At 35.6% G+C, this 18819-nt stretch overlaps 1 protein-coding gene across 2 annotated transcripts in view; it reads left to right on the top strand.

Moving 5' to 3' along the window:
- COG5 (component of oligomeric golgi complex 5) overlaps nucleotides 1–18819 on the top strand; it is a 298194-nt gene that overhangs the window by 232765 nt on the left and 46610 nt on the right. For both annotated transcript variants that reach the window (XM_072791548.1, XM_072791549.1), the window contains 2 exons: nucleotides 5454–5615; nucleotides 7542–7641. In XM_072791548.1, the coding sequence (XP_072647649.1) occupies nucleotides 5454–5615; nucleotides 7542–7641 (262 nt within the window). The remainder of the gene's footprint in view (nucleotides 1–5453; nucleotides 5616–7541; nucleotides 7642–18819) is intronic.

The following is an 18819-nucleotide window of genomic DNA, read 5'->3' as shown; positions in this document are numbered from 1 at the left end:
AGACTGCTAACTCTGGGAAACGAACTAGGGGTGGTAGAAGGGGAGGAGGGCGGGGGGTGGGAGTGAATGGGTGACGGGCACTGGGGGTTATTCTGTATGTTGATAAATTGAACACCAATAAAAAATAAAAAAAAAAGAAATGTATATGTATATATTTTTACCACACACACACACACAAAAAGAAAGTAACAACCTGATTCTAAAGTTTATATGGAATTGCAAGGTACTTAGAATAACCAAACTAGTTTTCAAGAAAAAAAAAAAATACAGTAAGAGTCATGCTTCCCAATTGCAAAACTTAATACGGAGCAATGGTAATCAAGATGATATGGCACTGGCACAAGGAGAGACATATTGATCAATGGAATAGAATCGAGAGTCCAAGGATGCCTAGGTGGTTTAGCCAGTTACGTGGCTGCCTTCAGCCCAGGTCATAATCCCGGGGTTCTGGGATGGAACCCTGAGTCAGGCTCCCTACTCAGTGGGGCATCTGCTTCCCCTCTCCCTTTGTCCCTCCCGTGCTCATGTGTGTTCTGTCCTTCTCCCCCCACCTCAAATAAATAATTAAAGTCTTTTAAAAAAAATAATTGAGAGTCCAGAAAAAAGCCATATATCAGTGGTCAGCTGCTTTTCAAAAAGCTTGTTAAGAGCATTCAATGGGGAAAGAAAACTCTTTTTGACAAATGATGGTAAGACAACTGGATAGTTTCATTCTAAAGGATAAAGCTGGAACCTTACCTCACACCATATATAAAAAAATAACTCAAAGTGGATCAAAAAACTAAATGCAGGGCAGCCCTGATGTCTCAGTGGTTTAGCACCGCCTTCGGCCCAGGACGTGATCCTGGAGACCTGAGATCAAGTCCTGCATCGGGCTTCCTGCGTGGAACCTGCTTCTCCCTCTGCCTGTGTCTCTGCCTGCCTCTCTCTCTCTCTCTCTCTCTCTCTCTGTGTCTCATGAATAAATAAATAAAATCTTAAAAAAAAAAAAAACTAAATGTAAGATCAAAAATATAAAACAGAAGAAAATATAGAGGCAAGTCTAGATGACTTAGGATCTGCCAAAGAACTCTTAGCTATGACCTGCAAAGCTTGAGCAACCAAAGAAAAAAATGTATATATTGGACTATTTGACATATTAAAACTTTTGTACTTCAAAAGATACTATCAAGACTGAGAGAAAATATTTGCAGCTCCTGTATCTGTCAGCAGACTTGTATGTAGAATACGGAAGAGACCTTTGAATTCAAGAATAATAGACAATTTACCCAATTAAAAAATGGAAGAAGGCTCTGAGTAGACATATCTTCAAAGAACATAGAAAGATGGCCTATAAACACATGAAAATATCCTTACCATTAGGAAAATGCAAATCAGAATCACAGTGAGTTACTACTTTACACCCCTAGCATGCCTTTATCAAAAAGATAACAAGCGTTGGCAAAGATGTGGAGCAATGAGAACCCTCATACGTTGCTGGTAGAAATCTAAAATGACACAGGTCTTTGGAAATCATTTTGTAGTTATTTAAACTATTAAAGCCAGTTAGCATATGACCCAACAATGCTACTCCTAGGCATATGCGTAGACAAGTTAAAACATGTTTGGGGAGGGTGGAATCAGGAGTTATTGTTTAATGGATATAGTTCCTGTATGGGAGGATGAAAAAGTTCTGGAGATGGATGGTGGTAATGGTTGCACAATCAAGAAGGGATGTACTTAATACCACTGAACTGTACACTTTAAAAATGGCTAAAATGGTAAGCTTTGTTATATGTATTTTCTCACAAAACAAAACATTAAACAGATTTTTTAGTGTTTACACAAATTTGTAACAAATGTTTGTAGCAGCATTATTCATAGTAGCCAGAAGATAGAAAGAACCCAAATATCCATTAGCAAATAGGTAAAATACAGTGGTTTATCCATACAATGGAATACTATTCAGCCATAAAAAGGAATGAAGTACCAATACTTGCTACAATGTAAATAGACCTTGAAAACATTATGCTGAGTGAATGGAGCCAGTCACAGAAAACAGGTACTGTTTGATCCCATTCATATGAAAGTCTAGAATAGCAAAATCTAATAAAAATTAGATCAGTATTAGCAGTGGCTCAGAGTTGGGGATGGAGTGAGAAGTAAAAGTGTTTATAGCTGAAGGATATGAAGTTTCTTTTTGAGGTGATGAAAATGTTCTAAAACAACACGGTGATGGTTGCCCATATCTGTGACTATACTGAAATCCATTAAGTTGTACATTTTTAAAAATGGTTGAATTGAATGAATTCTCTCAATAAAGCAGTTTTTTAAGAAAGGATGGGAAGAGCAGTAGATTCAGTTCTTAAAAGTTTTAATATGGATGAAGGAATAAAGCTACTTCTTTCTTTGAGATAATAGGACAATCACAGAGAGTAGATGAAGTCACAGAGGGGGAAAAAAGCCACAGAAGTCTGAGTTGATGAAGGTCATTGCCAGTGGTTTGGTCTCAGAGTAAAATAGAGGAGAAAGGTCTATAGCGAGCAAGGGGCTGCAAATGTAGAATTTCAGTTTAATACCTTGCACTTAGAGTCTCTTGAAATTAAAGGTTTTGCATAAATGTATAATAGATACAATTTACTTTTTCCTCTGCAATATGTGGGTAACTTAGCAGCAGATATAGAGATCATCTAAATAAGCAATTCTTAGAGATTTGAAAGGAAGGTGAATTAGAGAAATCAGGATGCTAATAGTTGAAAGAGTTGACTGTGGATAGAGAAGGACAGACCTAGTAGACTGATGGAGGGTGAGTCAGAAAGGGTTCCATAGCACTGATCACAGTAAGGTCTAAGAGAAAGTTCTTTTGAGTAAAATCTAGCACCTTTATTGACACACAAAGCCTGGCATGATATGTTCCATCTGTTTTCTCTTTGACTTCATCTTGCAATACTCTCCTGGCATTTGTGTGCTCTGCTCCTCAAAGTTTGTGGCAAACCAAGTCAGATGTGGTCCCTCCTCAGGGCCTTTGCGTTTCCTATTTTGCCTGGAAAGCTCTTATCCTGAAAGTCTCTAGCACTTTGCTCCCTCTTTCCCTTCAGTTCTGCTCAGCAAACCTTCCCTTATTATCCAAAATAGGATGAACACATTCTTTCTGGCTTGCTTGCTTCATTTTTCTCTTGAGACTTACAACTCTCATATTCCATATTTATAAAACAGTTAACAATTTGTATTTCTTTTTTTGTGTGTGTCTGTGTCATTAGCAACCTTAAGTTTCTCATTAGTAAACTTTAGGAGGACAGGGAATTTTAATTGACTGACTTCACTACTATATTTCCCACACCTAGGAATTACCTGGCAAATTGTAGAGACTTAATAGTATTTGTAGGAGTGAAGGAGATAGGGACAGTGGGAGTATGAAAGGTTCTCAAGCTCTGAGATCTTAAAAGTAGAGTAGTTCAAAATGATGACTCAAATAGGGGAGCTCCCTAGAAAAGCTAAAATAAAAGTAGATTCCTCATACAGGATGGATTTTAAGAAAGCTATCAGTTTTGGCATTGTAGTCACCAAGGATCTTTAGTACAGATCTGAAGACAGGAAGAATGTTAGTACTTAAAACTCAGAACTGAAATATCTGCAGAAGAGGAGAGGCTTCCTAAGGTCAGTAAATGACAGAAGCAAAAATAGCAAAGACATTTAAATAGATGGCAGGGTCTTCAATAGAGGGTTGCCTCAGGCCGATTTAGGTACGGTCCTCCCTGTTTGCATTGTGTTCTGTCTTCACCTATTACAGATATCACTATAGTTAGCCCTTTACCTGCTCATTTCTCCATTGCATTGTAAAGTACTTGTAATCTACATCTTCCCAGCACTTAACAGGGCCTGGTACATAGTATTCTCAGTAAATACGTGCTGAGGGAAATACTTACTGAATGAAAATGCTAAGAGATAACTATGGAATTATAATGTACAAGCCAAGAGCATTGTGACCTCTAGGGCTTGTAGATGACCAGAAAGGGTGGGGAAAGGAGAAAGCAAGGTTTCATAAATTATATGATAGAGCAAGTCCAATGTTTTCAAGGTTGACATTTAGAATGAAGGGGGATTTATTTAAGAAAAAGACAATGGAAGGGCTGGTAGAAGGATTATAAACAGGGACGATATGAGAGATAGGGAGTTAATTATAAGAATAAGAGAGCAGGGATCCCTGGGTGGCTCAGCGGTTTAGTGCCTGCCTTTGGCCCAGGGTGTGATCTGGAGTCCCGGGATTGAGTCCCACATCGGGCTTCCTGCCTGGAGCCTGCTTCTCCCTCTGCCTGTGTGTGTGTGTGTGTGTCTCTCTCTCTGTGTGTCTCTCATGAGTAAATAAATAAAATCTTTAAAAAAAAAAGAAGAAGAATAAGAAAGCAGATGGAAATGATGGTTATAGAGACATTTGATATAATTGCCAAAAGAAAAATAGAAGACCCAATAGTGGGACTGCTGACTGTAATTGGACAATTACTGCTGACAAGTAATTGGAGGCATGGGAAGAGTAAGAAGGAAAGAGTAAGAAGGAAAGATGTGTGTAGTAGGCTAAGTTCTGGTTTGTGAAGAATGTTGTGAAACAAATGAGCTTAGAACTCCAATTGGGGGGCATCTGGTTGGCTCAGTGGTTGAGCATCTGCCTTTGGCTCAGGGTGTGATCCTGGGGTCCTGGGATTGAGTCCCTCATAGGGCTCCCCACAGGGAGCCTGCTTCTCCCTCTGCCTATGTCTCTGCCTCTCCAATTGGGAGGATTTATGTGATTGTTGCACTTTCACAAACACTGTATTTTGTCCCTGTTCTGTTAGTTTGGCATGGGAAGGCTGATAAAAGCCTGGACCTTGTGCACCTCCCTCTCCAGGAGTTCTGTGGGAAATGAGTTGAGTTAGTGGAGCAGATTTCTGTATACTTGGCTTTCTTGTGAAACTTTGATATAAAAACTGGATTTCCTAAGCAAAGACATAACCCCATTCGAATTAGTAAGATTTTACATTGTTATTCTTTTCATTTCAAATGACAGACTATGGTAAATGCTGGCTTATATTGTATTTATACATATGACTTATGTATGAATTAATACATTTAGTTCTTAGTAAAGGTTTAGTTATGAAGTATACTTTTTAAACAAAATTCTTCTTTTTGTTCATATAGTTATGTTTTTATATAGAAGATAGGTTTTTTTTTTAAGGTTTTATTTATTTATTCATGAGAGACACAGAGAGAAGGCAGAGACATAGGCAGAGGGAGAAGCAGATTCCCTTTCTGGGGACCTGATGTGGGACTCGATCCCAGGACCCCGGGATCACGACCTGAGCCAAAGGCAGATGTTCAACTGCTGAGCCTCCCAGGTATCCCTAGAAGATAGGTTTTTAAGTAAGATATTTATAGCCCAATAAAATAGCATTTAGTTTTGTATGATCTGAATTCAGTTTTAATATATTTTGTTTCCACAGCCCAGAAAAGGCTTTGAAAGACTCACTGCAACCCTATGAAGCTGCTTATTTATCAAAATCTTTATCTCGACTCTTTGATCCTATCAACTTGGTTTTTCCCCCTGGTGGTCGCAATCCTCCTTCTGCAGATGAACTTGAAGGTATCATTAAAACTATAGCAAGGTATGTATTTTTATATAATGGCATGCTGTAAAAGGCCTGCCACATTTGTTAGTGATGTTTTGATTTGCTTCAAATGAATTCAAGTAATTAATCCTGCAGTTAAATCAAGAGTTTTGCAATGAATCAGTGCACATACAGTACGTACTTAAGATTCCAATTGATAAAACCATTTAAGTGCATTTGAAAGATAGCTTATTATAATTATTCTATATCTCATCAAGGATACCAAATAAACCTAATTTTTATTCCATAGTAAATAATATTATACAGTAAAGTAATCATAAAAATAATTTTACATATTGAGAAGTTAAAGCATAGAGCTTAGTGTTTTTATCTTAAATCCATAAAGTGCTTCATGGCATACACAGGATTATAATCTTGATTCGCCTACTTGAACCTATTTTGAGCTTTCTAAGTGAATGTGACAGCTTTTAAAACTCTCAGAAGGTAAGGTATCCTCGTACAGGTGCCACCTGAATGCTTGCAGACAGTGTAATTATACTGTTGCCTTAGACATTTACAGTTACCCAGATTAATTTGATGTTAAGACTATCTCATTTCCTGTCACAGCTAACAAGTTGTCATAACAGTAGGTCTGTGCATTTGTAGGTGAACATTTTAAGAAACAAAAATAGTAGTTAGGCAATATACGACCAAAGTGTAGAACTGTCTAGATTGTTTTAGACTATACAAATTTGAAGATGGTGACTTGGAGCCATGTAAAGTAGGACTAAGAAGCCACAGGTATAATGTCTGTGAGCATATATCCAGCTGTAAACATACCTATATGGTGTTGAAATTGCTGTGCATCCTGATCTTGAATCTTTACACAATTATCATGACCTTCCAAAGTCCTGACTCTAGATTTTTTTACTGTAATATCTCTGTTATCCGTTCTGTATGGTAGTGACAAGAAGAGTCTTAGATTCAACTTGATCTTTTTTTTTTTTCTCAGTTTGATCTTTTGACCTGTTTATGGAAGGATTAGAGAGGCATCTCTTCCATTCCTCTGGGCAGCTTGGCAGTGCTGTAATCAAAAACAATATGAAGCTTGAAGAAGCATAGTTACACCAATATTCAGTAGAATTTAAAAGTGAGCATTAATAAAGTTATGTCTCACTATTTCTGAAAGGGCATTTTTATTCCACACAGTATGCACTAGTGTTGTTTCAAAGTCCTTTACTTTCTTCATAAAGAAAATTATTAAGTGCCAAGATTTATTTTGCTCCTTCAAAGTCAATAACTAAATACGGGTTTTTGCCCAGTTTTTAACTCCTAGTATTTTTTCCACGGTCTTCAAAATACTTCATTTTCCTTTTTTGCAGCCCCAACTAATCCAGTGTTAAAGTTGAAAAAAGTATGCCAGAAAAATACTTCAAGACTCCAAATTTTAAAATTTCAAATTAAATTTTTTGTTATACTTTTGATATATTTAAAAAGCTACTCTACAAAATAGCATGGATTGACATAATTTCTACAGAATGCTACTGAGCATCTTTATGTATCATGTGTAATTTATATTTTTAGCCTATGTCCTTCCAAGGTCATGATTTCCATTCAAAAGCTGTCATTTCCTTGCAGATGTCTGTGATATGCAGTGTCTCTAATTGCACTTATCAGTATTAACAAGAGTGCTACTTTAAAAATCTGTACACAATTTACTCTCTTAATCACAGCCTGGACCCACACATGACGTGCTTTTATTAATGAGAAACTGGTCATTAACCAAACCATCTCAAAGCACTTTTTCCTAATGCTAATTTCAGAGAAAAAAAAAGAGACAATGCAACCAATTCTTGGAAGCAATCAGTGAGATCTATAAAAAGAATCACTACATTGCTTATTGGGTTTAAGTTTATATGTTGTTCTTCATTTTGTTGATGAACTATGTTGCTAATAATTAAAGTCTGTTTTTGTTTTCTCCAGTGAACTAAACGTAGCTGCTGTAGATGCAGACCTCACATTAGCTGTGTCAAGAAACGTGGCAAAGACCATCCAGTTATACGGTGTTAAATCGGAGCAGCTTGTAAGTGATATCGCTTCTGTAAACTTTCTGATTTTGTTTAAAATTGCTAATTAGGGGTACATGGGTGGCTCAGTTGGTTAAGCATCTGCCTTTGGATCAAGTCCCACATCTGGCTTCCTGCTTGGTGGGGAGCCTGCTTCTCCCTCTCCCACTCCCCCTGCTTGTATGCTCCCTCTCTCTGTCAAATAAATAAATAAAATCTTTTAAAAATTAAAATAAAACTGCTAATTATACTTGACTATAAGTATAAATACTGAATTCACTGATTATGAATTTACTGGTTTTACTTTATGGAAATTTTGAAACTTCCCGATGAATTTGAGCCCCCCAAAAAGCTAAATCTATTTTAAAAAATGGCCCTCCCGCCATTGTTATACTTTCAGAATACAGGAAGATTTCATAAGGCTTAAAAAAATGTCTGTACCACCTTATGGCATCATTATGTATATAGATTTTTAAATATAATTACCTCAGATTGATCAAAATTCCCCTGTGGTGTGACCACTCACCCCAGATATCATTCATACCTGTTGTGAAATTGACTTGAACTATTAAAAGATGGCTAGAAGAAGTGAAGTGCTTAAAATTGTGATTAAAAATGTTGGTTTCGGGGATCCCTGGGTGGCTCAGTGGTTCGGCGCCTGCCTTTGGCCCAGGGCGCGACCCTGGAGTCCCGGGATCAAGTCCCACATCGGGCTCCCGGCATGGAGCCTGCTTCTCCCTCTGCCTGTGTCTCTGCCTCTCTTTCTCTCTCTCTGTGTCTATCATAAATAAATAAATCTTAAAAAAAAAAAAAAATGTTGGCTTACTTTTAACAGGTTTTAATCCTAGAATATGGAAGTTAAACACTAATATAATTTTATTTGAAAGATTATTTTATTTGTATTTAAAATAATGGGTAGCGCAGCCTCTATGGCGCAGCGGTTTAGCGCCACCTGCAGCCTGGGGTGTGATCCTGGAGACCGGGATCGAGTCCCCACATCAGGCTTCCTGCATGGAGCCTGCTTCTCCCTCTGCCGGTGTCTCTGCCTCTCTCTCGCTCTCTCTGAATGAATAAATAAATAACTCTTTAAAAAATAAAATAATAAAATAAAATAAAATAAATAAAATATGGGTAAATAACTGCATCATAGTCCTAATTCTATGCATTAATGTTTTCAAGTTAAGCACACATGTTTAACCAGTATGTGTGTATGCTAACTGAAATCCAAAGCATAAGGCTTAGTATATTTTCAGCTGTGCTGATAGATGAGTTTTAAGGAATGTGCCAATATCTCTACTGTCTTTACAGGAGTGACCAGCCATGTTTTCACTTTAGCCTCTCTGACTGCTCCCAGATAAACATCATAAAATGAAGTAATCTGGCTTTACCTATATTCTAGTAGTTCTAGTTGGTTCTGGAATGATTTTTAGGGTAGGTTGGTACCAAATTGAACAGAAAGAATTTGCATAAAATGATCCTTGGTGGTAACAGTCATATCATGAAGCTTCTTTCAGTTCCAGTGGATGGCCAGATTTTGTTTGCACATTAATATGCTGTTTTCCATTCAGTTGTTCTTGTAGCTTTGACAAGCAATTTAGAACTAGCTTTTAAAATTTTTGTTTATTGAAAACTGGTCCTACAGAGACCATGGAAGCTCTTCATAGGTAATTAGATAACTAATTTTGCCTCTTAAACTTTTTTAATAGAAGCTTTTTTTATGATCATTGCTTTTAAAAACATGGTTTGTTACTGTAAGTGAAATTCAGTATTATATCCAATAGAATCTAGTGTAATTACTAAAATGTCAGGAAAAAAAAATTAGATGGTCCCACCTGAGAACAACATTATAAGGAAGAGCCAGTATATATATATATATACTGACCTTGATCTTTTGACCTATTTATGGAAGGATTAGAGAGGCAACTCTTCCATTCCTCTGGGCAGGAATATATTTTACATTTTATTTGAAAGATATATATATATATTTTTTACATATATATGTGTATATATGTACACATATGTTTGTGTATGTGTGTGTGGGGGTATATATATATTTTTTTCTTTTCTGTTGGAGGAGGTGGCAGTGGTAGTGATAAGTTAAGACACTAATGGTAAAGGCTTTGACAAAATTAAAATGTATCAACAGATGTTTGATTGAATTGATACTGGTGGTCAGATAGTTTGTGACCCTAAATTACTCAGGCTTACAAAACCTACAATGCTGAAAGCTAACCAGAAAGTTATTTTCAACTTTGATTTCAGTGCTTAAACAGAGCTTAAGCATTAATAAGAGTAGAAAAAGCATTATATGCTTTATTTTTAAAATATATTATTGATTAAGGATTTATGTAACATTTTAGTATACATCTCTTATTCTGGGCTAATAGTAGTATTTCTGTTATTCCTTTATGTTTTTAAATTGGACATGTTTTATTCTTTGGTCTTGCTATATTCTTGTTCTTTTAGAATTATTTCACTGAAGGGGATCCCTGGGTGGCGCAGCGGTTTGGCGCCTGCCTTTGGCCCAGGACACGATCCTGGAGACCCGGGATCAAATCCCACGTCGGGCTCCCGGTGCATGGAGCCTGCTTCTCCCTCTGCCTGCGTCTCTGCCTCTCTCTCTCTCCTCTCTGTGCATTCTCATGAATAAATAAATAAAATCTTAAAAAAAAAAAAAGAATTATTTCACTGAAAAAATTTAGAGGAAAATACCCAGTATTAAGTCTTTGGTGGGAGAAAGACTTGAAACAGAATTTAAAGTAGAATAACTTCTTTATCTGTAAATGGAAATGTTGACTTGAAATATGGTATGATATTTCTGGAAATGAAGAATTCTTTCTATGGATGAAAAATTTAAGTCCACAAGGTTGATAAGTGATAGAAATCAGATCCTTAATGGAATGTTCAAGCAGTGAGATGAAGGAAAGCTAGAATTTTCAAGACAAACATGTTTCCAAAATGAGGGACTTGACAGAACCTAAAATGTAGTATGAGCAGCTTTCCAGAATCCTCCTGTTTGTACTCTCTTGCCCTCTCTCTCTCAAATAAATAAATAAAATCTTTTAAATAAATAATTTTTAAAACCTCAGATTTTACTCTAAACCAAGCACTAAACTGTATCGTACTTCAACACAAATAGATCTTTCTTTGTTTTTTATTTAAGAAAAGTGAGACTGTTTTTGTGACTTCTTTATTCACTAATTTATTTTACAATATATGATAGAGGTCTAAATCTACTTTAATATATGCGTGATATATTTTATGTATGTGTTACAATTTAACTTCTGTGGTCTTAATGGATAATGCTTTGGTCCATAATAAGTTAAATGATAAAAACTGAGTGACTTATAAACAGCATCAATTTATTTCTCACAATTCTGGAGCCTGTCCAAGATCACAATTCTTGGAGCCAAGTCCAAGATCAAGGCATCAGCAGATAAATGGTATCTAGTGAGAGCCCCTTTACTAGTTCATTGATGGCTGTCTTTTCCCTGTAACCTCACAGGGCAGAGGGGCAAGGGGGCTTTTTCAAGCCTCTTTTGTAAGGGCACAAATCCCATTCATAGGTGCTCACTCCACTCTCATGACCTAATCACCTCCCAAAGGCCCCATCTCCTTGGGCATTAGGTTTCAAGGTATAAATCCAGGGTGGAGTGAATGAGGATACAAACATACAGAGCATAACAGATATTTAGATGATTTTTTTTTAAGTTTAGAAAAGAACAGGGATTTAACCTTGAATTTTCATACGTGAATTATAACCAGTAAGGGTTTTACTACCTCTAGTATGTATTTAATTTAGTGTGTAATGTGAATATCAGCTTCCCAGGTGCCCTTTTGTAAAAAGGAGATCAGTGTTTTTTAGACTGTCTTTATTTAAAAGTTCTTATTCACTTGTTTTGACATCAGTTTTGAAGTTATAATTAATTTACTAAGTAGAATTTTATGTTCAAAACACACACCTACAGATGTGTATATCCTATTTTATGATTGAACTGAACAAAACTGATAATTTAATGGTTATATGTTACTAATTTGTATAGTTCTGAAATGTAACCTTTAGAAGAAAATGTCACTAGACCTTGCTATTTCACGTTTGAATCGATGTTTTTCTTGTCCTCTGGATATTAAAATGAAATTAAAATATTAGTATATAAAGGAGTTATTGTGGTACCTTTATAAACCTTTATAAGCTTATAAACTTGTCATGTCAAAATTATAGGCAAATAGGGATGCATGGGTGGCTTGGTGGTTGAAGGCTCTGCCTTCAGCTCAGGGCGTGATCCCGGGGTCCTGGATCCAGTCCCACATCGGGCTCCCTGCAGGGGGCCTTCTTCTCCCTCTGCCTATGTCTTTGCCCCTCTCTCTGTATCTTTCATGAATAAATAAATAAAATCTTTTTAAAAATTATAGGCAAATATAGTAATTGGTCCTTTTAAAAGGTAAACTGGGAGGACATTTACCAACAATAACTACTATCTGATGGTTTCAGAGGATGACATCTAGAATCTTGGTGTAAATGTCAAATGTTATAAACTGTGAGAAAGTAGATTGACATTTAATTAGGTTGCAGGCCATTTAAATGGAAACAATAATAGGAGTGACATTTAAGGAGAGGTTTCAACTTTAATGCAGGTCAGTAGCTGTGTATGAGGTCAATAGTACTAGATGGCAATAGGGTTTCGGTTTTTTTTTAAAGCTTTGTAAATATGCCCTTTATTCTTTGTGTAATTTCTTAAGCAATTTGGGGACTTGACATTCCTATAGTGGAAGAAAACCAACATGTATGATATTTAAATGACAACAGAGAACATGTGAGTTCAACTTTTTTAGTTTTAAATGTCATCTACCTGGATACTGCTCTATATATTATACAGTAATCTGTATTATTAACCTTAAAATAGCAAAAGGTTTTTAAAATATGAAATCACTTGGAAGAGTTTTTATATTATGTGCAAATATACGATACATATCAATAGATTATTTGGCCTAAATGCACTTAAGCTATAATACAAAGACACTGAGCTCTTTGGGTTACCTACTCTCTTGATTCTTAGCTGTCTACTCCTTCTTACCTCCATTCTTGCATTGAGCTATTTTAGGATCATTCTCTCTTTCCTTTGAGATTGTTTTCTGACTTGGCTCCCAGAGTTGTGAGAGCTTGATTTTCTGTGGGCTACGCCAGGTCAGTACAGTAGTAAATGGTCATGTTGGTCTAAGATTCAATAGGCCAGAGTGAAGACAGAAATGTCAAATAATGGTTATTGTCATTAGGCAGTATTTTCAGAAGGAAGTAAAAAATGCAAAGTTTTTGGTTAAAGTCTGCAAAGTGTGTATTATCTGTTGCCATGAGAACATTGCCTGACAGACAGCCACAACACCCAAAGGGCATATAATAAGCGCTTAATGCTCATATTTCTCCAGACAGATAGGAGGCAGCTCGGTGACTTTGCTTATCTTGGTTGAGTTTGCTCACAGCAGGCTGGCTGCTCGTGGAGGCTAGCTTCATCCATACTTAAATACTCTGTTCTGCATGTCTCTACTCCTGCAGCAGGCTCTCTTGGGCTTGATCGCATGATGAGGGCAGAAGCACAAGAGAGAAAATATTCCCAAAAGTCTGGCTTACCAAAACAACCCAACCACAGTGTAGTATTAAATTGCAAAGGATGGAAATAAATAAATAAATAAATTAATTAATTAATTAATTGCATAGGATGTAAATGCAGAGAGGGATGAGGGACTGGGACCAATCATGCTGTATGTCTCAAAGCCAAATTAGGATCATGGCAAAAACAAAAAAAGACAGTTCATGAACTTTCCTTTTTATTCCTTAATCTCTCTACTAGAAGCCTATCAGTGTGTAATAATTTTTTTAAAATATCTATTCACATATGTGTGTATTTTTTTGAGCTATAAAAAAATGGAGTTGAAGATCTGCATTTAACTCCCCAGTCAGGGAGTCTGCTTGACACGGGGCTTGATCTCAGTGACCCTGAGATCACTACCTGAACAGAAACCAGGTGCGCCAAAAAAAAAAAAAAAAAAAAAAGAAACCAGGTGCGCCACCACAAGGTGCCCCTAATTTATGTGTGTGTGGTGAGAACTTTTTTTTTTTTAAGTTTGTTTGTTTGTTTAAGTCATCTCTACACCCAGTGTGGGGCTTGAACTCATGACCCCAAGATCAAGAGTTGCATGCTTTTCCAATCAAGCCAGACAGGGATCCCTTTTGTGGTGAGAACTTTAAAAATTTACTCTCTTAGCAGTTTTCAATATTCAATACAGTATTGTTAACTGTAGCTCCCTCCTATATGTTATATTCCCAGGGCTTATTTATCTTCTAATAGAATTTTGTATTTTGACCGTTTCATTCATATTGCCTCTGCCTCTGCCCTGCCTCTAGCAATCACCAATCTGTTTTCTGTGCCTATGAATTCTTCTTTTTAAAATATTCCATGTACAAGTGATAATTATGCAGTATCGACTCCCTGTCTGACTTATTTTATTTAGCATAATGGCCTTAGGTCAATTCTTGTTATCACAAATGACAGGATTTTCTTCCTCTTTTAATGGATCAATAATATTCCATTGCATATACGTGTGTGTGTTATGTATGTGTGATGTATGTATGAGTATGTATACATACACACGTGTACATATATCTCTGACATTTGCTTCATCCATTCATCTATTCATAGGTTGTTTCCATGTCTTGGCTAGTATAAATGCTACAGTGAACATAGAAGTACAGATATCTCTTCAAGATAGTAATTTTATTTTCTTTGGGTAAATACCCAGAAACAGAATGAGAAGTAGAAGTAGATCCATGTGATAGTTCTGTTTTTAATTTTTTGAGAAAGGTCCATAATGTTTTCCATAGTGACTGCACCAGTTTATATTCCCAACAGTGCCTAACAGTTGCCTTTTCTTCATATCCTCACTAATACTTACTATATATCTTTTTTGATACTAGGTATAAGAGGTCATATATCATTGTGGTTGTCTGTTCAGAAGATCTAAAATCTCATTGGGTTTTTTGGTTTTTGCTGCTGGGTTGTAGGAGTTCTTAATATATATGTAGGATATTAATCTTTTATGATATATGATTGGCAAATACATTCTCCCAAGTGTGTAATAAATTTTAATGACATTCAATATCAGTTTCATAGCCAAAAAGACAGAAATTTATTACTATTATAATTCACTTAATGATTTTAATTAATGTTAATATTACTTTAAAAAACTCAAGAGCCTTGTTTTTATTTTATGATATGTATTTTGACCCCTTATCACATTTTCTAATCTTTATTGCCCTATCCATGTTTTCATTACTGTATATAATATTTAAATAAATATTTTTCTTTCATGTTTTCTTTTTTTCATTACAAAAGGTACTTTTATTTATTTTTAACTTAATTTCAGAATGTGAAGTTTCTTCAGTCTCTGAACAATAGAATTTCCCATACTAACTCTAGGAAATAGAAGTAGTAGAGACTTGAAAAGAATTTTGGGCAATTAAATCTTGCCTCATAATTTTTTACTACCATATTAGCACTTCCATACCATAAAGATTTTGAAAATACATTATTCACTTTTTCAAGGTATTCTCATTAACAGGATTAGTCTGAATTACCTGGTCCATTTTTGCAGGAATTAGAAGTCTCACTACCATAGAGCTTTTACATCTTTTCAAGCATATTAATGATCAGAAAGAGCTTTTATTCTCATCCTTGTTCCAGGGTATTGGAATATAATTTAATTCCCTAATGTATGTTTCAAAATTACACTACATAGAAGTATGTATCTGAGAGAGAAAATTGTCAGCCTTTAGTCAAGGTTAGGCTTTGATTCACTCAGAACACTCTCCTAGCTAGCATACTCAAACGTACAGATATACCTAACAGTAAAGATCTAGCCATATTCACAAATATGATATAAAGAAAACCTACATTTAACTCTGAGGGCTGCTATAAGTACCAGCATAGTATGATATGAGGCAATATTGCTTGGTAAATGGAACAAGGCCAAAACACACTCAGGAATTGGATCTGCAATATGCCAGTGTGATGGGATTTCTGAGCGTTAAGCATTAGATACAGTTGTGAATTGGAGAACAATGGTTTGGAGGGGAGAGGGAAGCATGATTGAAAGACCAACTCTAAAACCCCCAAACACTTGAGACAATCTGTGAGAGGGGAAGAAAAAAAAGACATATAAACCCTTCCTTTAAATATTAGGATGCGAACTAAAGTTTCCTGCTTTTGAATATAAAAGAACTCATTTACATCTCAGAAGACTGATATTTTCAGATTATCCTTTACTACATCAAGCACATAGCACACTTTTGGACAACTTTTACTCAACTCACTAGTATGAAGTTATGCCAATTTAGGATATTTTCTGAGACATACCTAAAAAAATGATGTATATGGAAAGTGTTCTGTGATAGGAATCAAGAAAATCCTTTTTCTCCTCGGATAATCTCTTTTTAAAGTCATTTTTCAATATTTTAGGGTAGGAATTGTTAATCTACAACGTCAGTGAAGGGGCTTCAGGGGTATCTGGCTGTGAAGCCCAGGAAATTATCACATGTTATGACATGTGAATTTTTTCTGGGAAACTGTGACATATTTCAAAGAGGTCTATAATCCCTCCTCCTGAAAGGATTGAAAATTATCTAGAAAATCTCCCAATATTTGTCTGTCACAAACTGTAATGTTTTAATGAGGAAAAGGAAGAGGGGATATGGCCCACTTAGGATAGAATGAATGATTTTTAGAAAAGATGATCAGGCCCTTGGAAGAATAGATGGGAGATACAGTTTGTGACAAAATGTGTGTGTGGTTGTGATGGTTACTTCTGTCCTGTGATAAGAATCAGTTTTCCTGGTCGATGAAACTCTTAGAGAGAGGATTTATGACGGTTGAGTTCCTTTTGGAGGACTGCCCTCAGGCAGATACGGCAAATTCAGAGAAAGCCATTCTGTCGTATTTGCTGTTTTTCAGTGACTTAAACTCAAAATAATATACCAGAGCAGCATATTTTGGAGTGGCATGTCCTGAACTCCTTCATACACAAGTTATACAGAAATCAACTATTTCTGCATACCAGCTACAAAAAGAAAATAGAATTTATTTTTTGAAAACATTATTTATAATGGCATCAAAAATAACATGTTTCTGTGAATAATTTGAGAAAACATGGGAAGACTACACTGAAAACTAAGTCATATTGAGAGAAATTAAAGGAATAAGTAAATGATGGCACATACTCTCTTCACAGATTGGATAGCTCAGCATAGTAAATATATATGTCCTTCTAAAATCGATCTATAAGTTCAATATAACAGTATACTTTTTTACCAATGCAGAAATATTTGCTCTACTAATATCAAGACCCATTAGAAATCTACAGTAATTAAGATGATGAAGTATTAGCATAAGGATAGAGAAATACATTGAAAGAGAGCCCCACACATATACAGTCACTTGCTATGTGACAAAGATGGTGGCAGTAGAGACCAGTGGGGAAAGGATGGTCTTTCCAGTAAGTGATGATTTCCTTTCAACGCCTTGTAGAAAAAAGTGATAGTTGGCTCTCACCAGAGGCAAAAATCAGTTTTAGATAGAATGTAGATCTAAATGTGAAAAGGAAACCCAAAAGAAATACCCATATGTGTACATCACGAGACATTTGTAATAGCATTATTTGTAATAGCCTCAAACTAGAAACAGCCCAAATGCCTATCAACAGTAGAATGGATACATAAATGCTAAGATATTCATTAGTGGAATACTATACAATATTTAAAAATGAAACTATAGCTTACATACATTCCTACGTGAAAGAATCTGACAAACATAATGTTGAGCAAAATACAAACATGTATATGGTTAATATAAATGAAATAATATGTCCCAAATGATTCCATTTATATAAAGAAATCACTTTATAGGAGGAAGGAGGAGATGATTGAATTGGGACCGCAAGGAAGGGTTTTTGAAGTGCTAGTAATATTTAAATTTCTTGTTTGTGGTTACAAGAGTTTTTGATTTGTGATAATTCATTTACCTGTTTGTTGATTTTTTAAAATATATTTCTATCTTGATTTTATATTTAAATTAAAAATACTTTTAAAAAAAACCTGTAAAGGTATGTGTAGAGTTGGGCCACATAGGTATATCCTAGCTTTATAGGGGATAATCATGTAGTCTTTAGGACTTGAAAGAATATGGTGGCTTTTATAAATTTTGGAAGATGCTTAGTGAATCTCTAATATTGCATAAACTAACCTTAGAAATAAAGTAAAAAAGGACAGATCGGGAAAAGTAGAAATGCCTATTTTTCTTCTTTAGTTCACCAACCACCCACTTCTCCCCAGTTTAAACATCTAAGAACTTCCTAAAATAAACTAAGCAAAACTAGATATAATATGCTGTACATTTGGAAGTTTGAAGAAAATAAGGGATATGAGTGTGCGTGTGCGTGTGTGTGTGTGTGTGTGTGAGGCATCTTTTCTTGGGTATAGATTTCTTTATTTTTACTTTTATAAAATATATGTTCTCACTCTTGCTGAGAACCCTATTGGGAAATTGAGTTTCTAACTGTAATCATTCTGATAGCCTTCAAAGATTGACAGTAATGACAAGGAATATTGAGCTCTGGGGAATTGAGATTCCTTTTTCTCTCAGGAATCCATAGAAAATGCTTCAAGAAAATAATTGATAGTGTGAACTAGTGAGTGAAATAGTAAGGAAGATACCTGGTAGTCTTGTGAAGGCATTTATGTGCTATTTTGGAAAACTTAAGACATATTATTAAGCTAGAAAAAAAAGGTAAAAATAGTACATTTAGTAGTCCCACCTGTGAGTGAAACAGCTAATATAAATAAATGCTGTTTTTTCTTTCTCTTCTTTTCTGGAAGATCCCAACAAGAAACTGTTAGTGTATAACTTTGGAGCATAGGACTAAAGATGTGGAGAGAGAACATTTGGTTTTCAATTTATACTTTTAAGTGAGTTCTGTTTCTGTTTTTACCATATGCAGGTTTTTAACTTGCAGAAGAAATCAGTTAAGTGGTACCTGAAGGGACTGATCACACTGAGTGTGGATGAGGAGAGAGGTATAAGTGGCTTAAAAGCCAACAGGAGTCTAGTAGCTGTTGCAGCAGTTTGCGTTCTGTATTCTGTTATATGTAA

The sequence above is a fragment of the Canis lupus genome, chromosome 21 (genome assembly GCF_048164855.1).
Source record: "Canis lupus baileyi chromosome 21, mCanLup2.hap1, whole genome shotgun sequence".
Lineage (NCBI taxonomy): Eukaryota > Metazoa > Chordata > Mammalia > Carnivora > Canidae > Canis > Canis lupus.
Note: the sequence above shows the minus strand (reverse complement) of the source record. Positions and strands in the feature narration are given on the sequence as shown.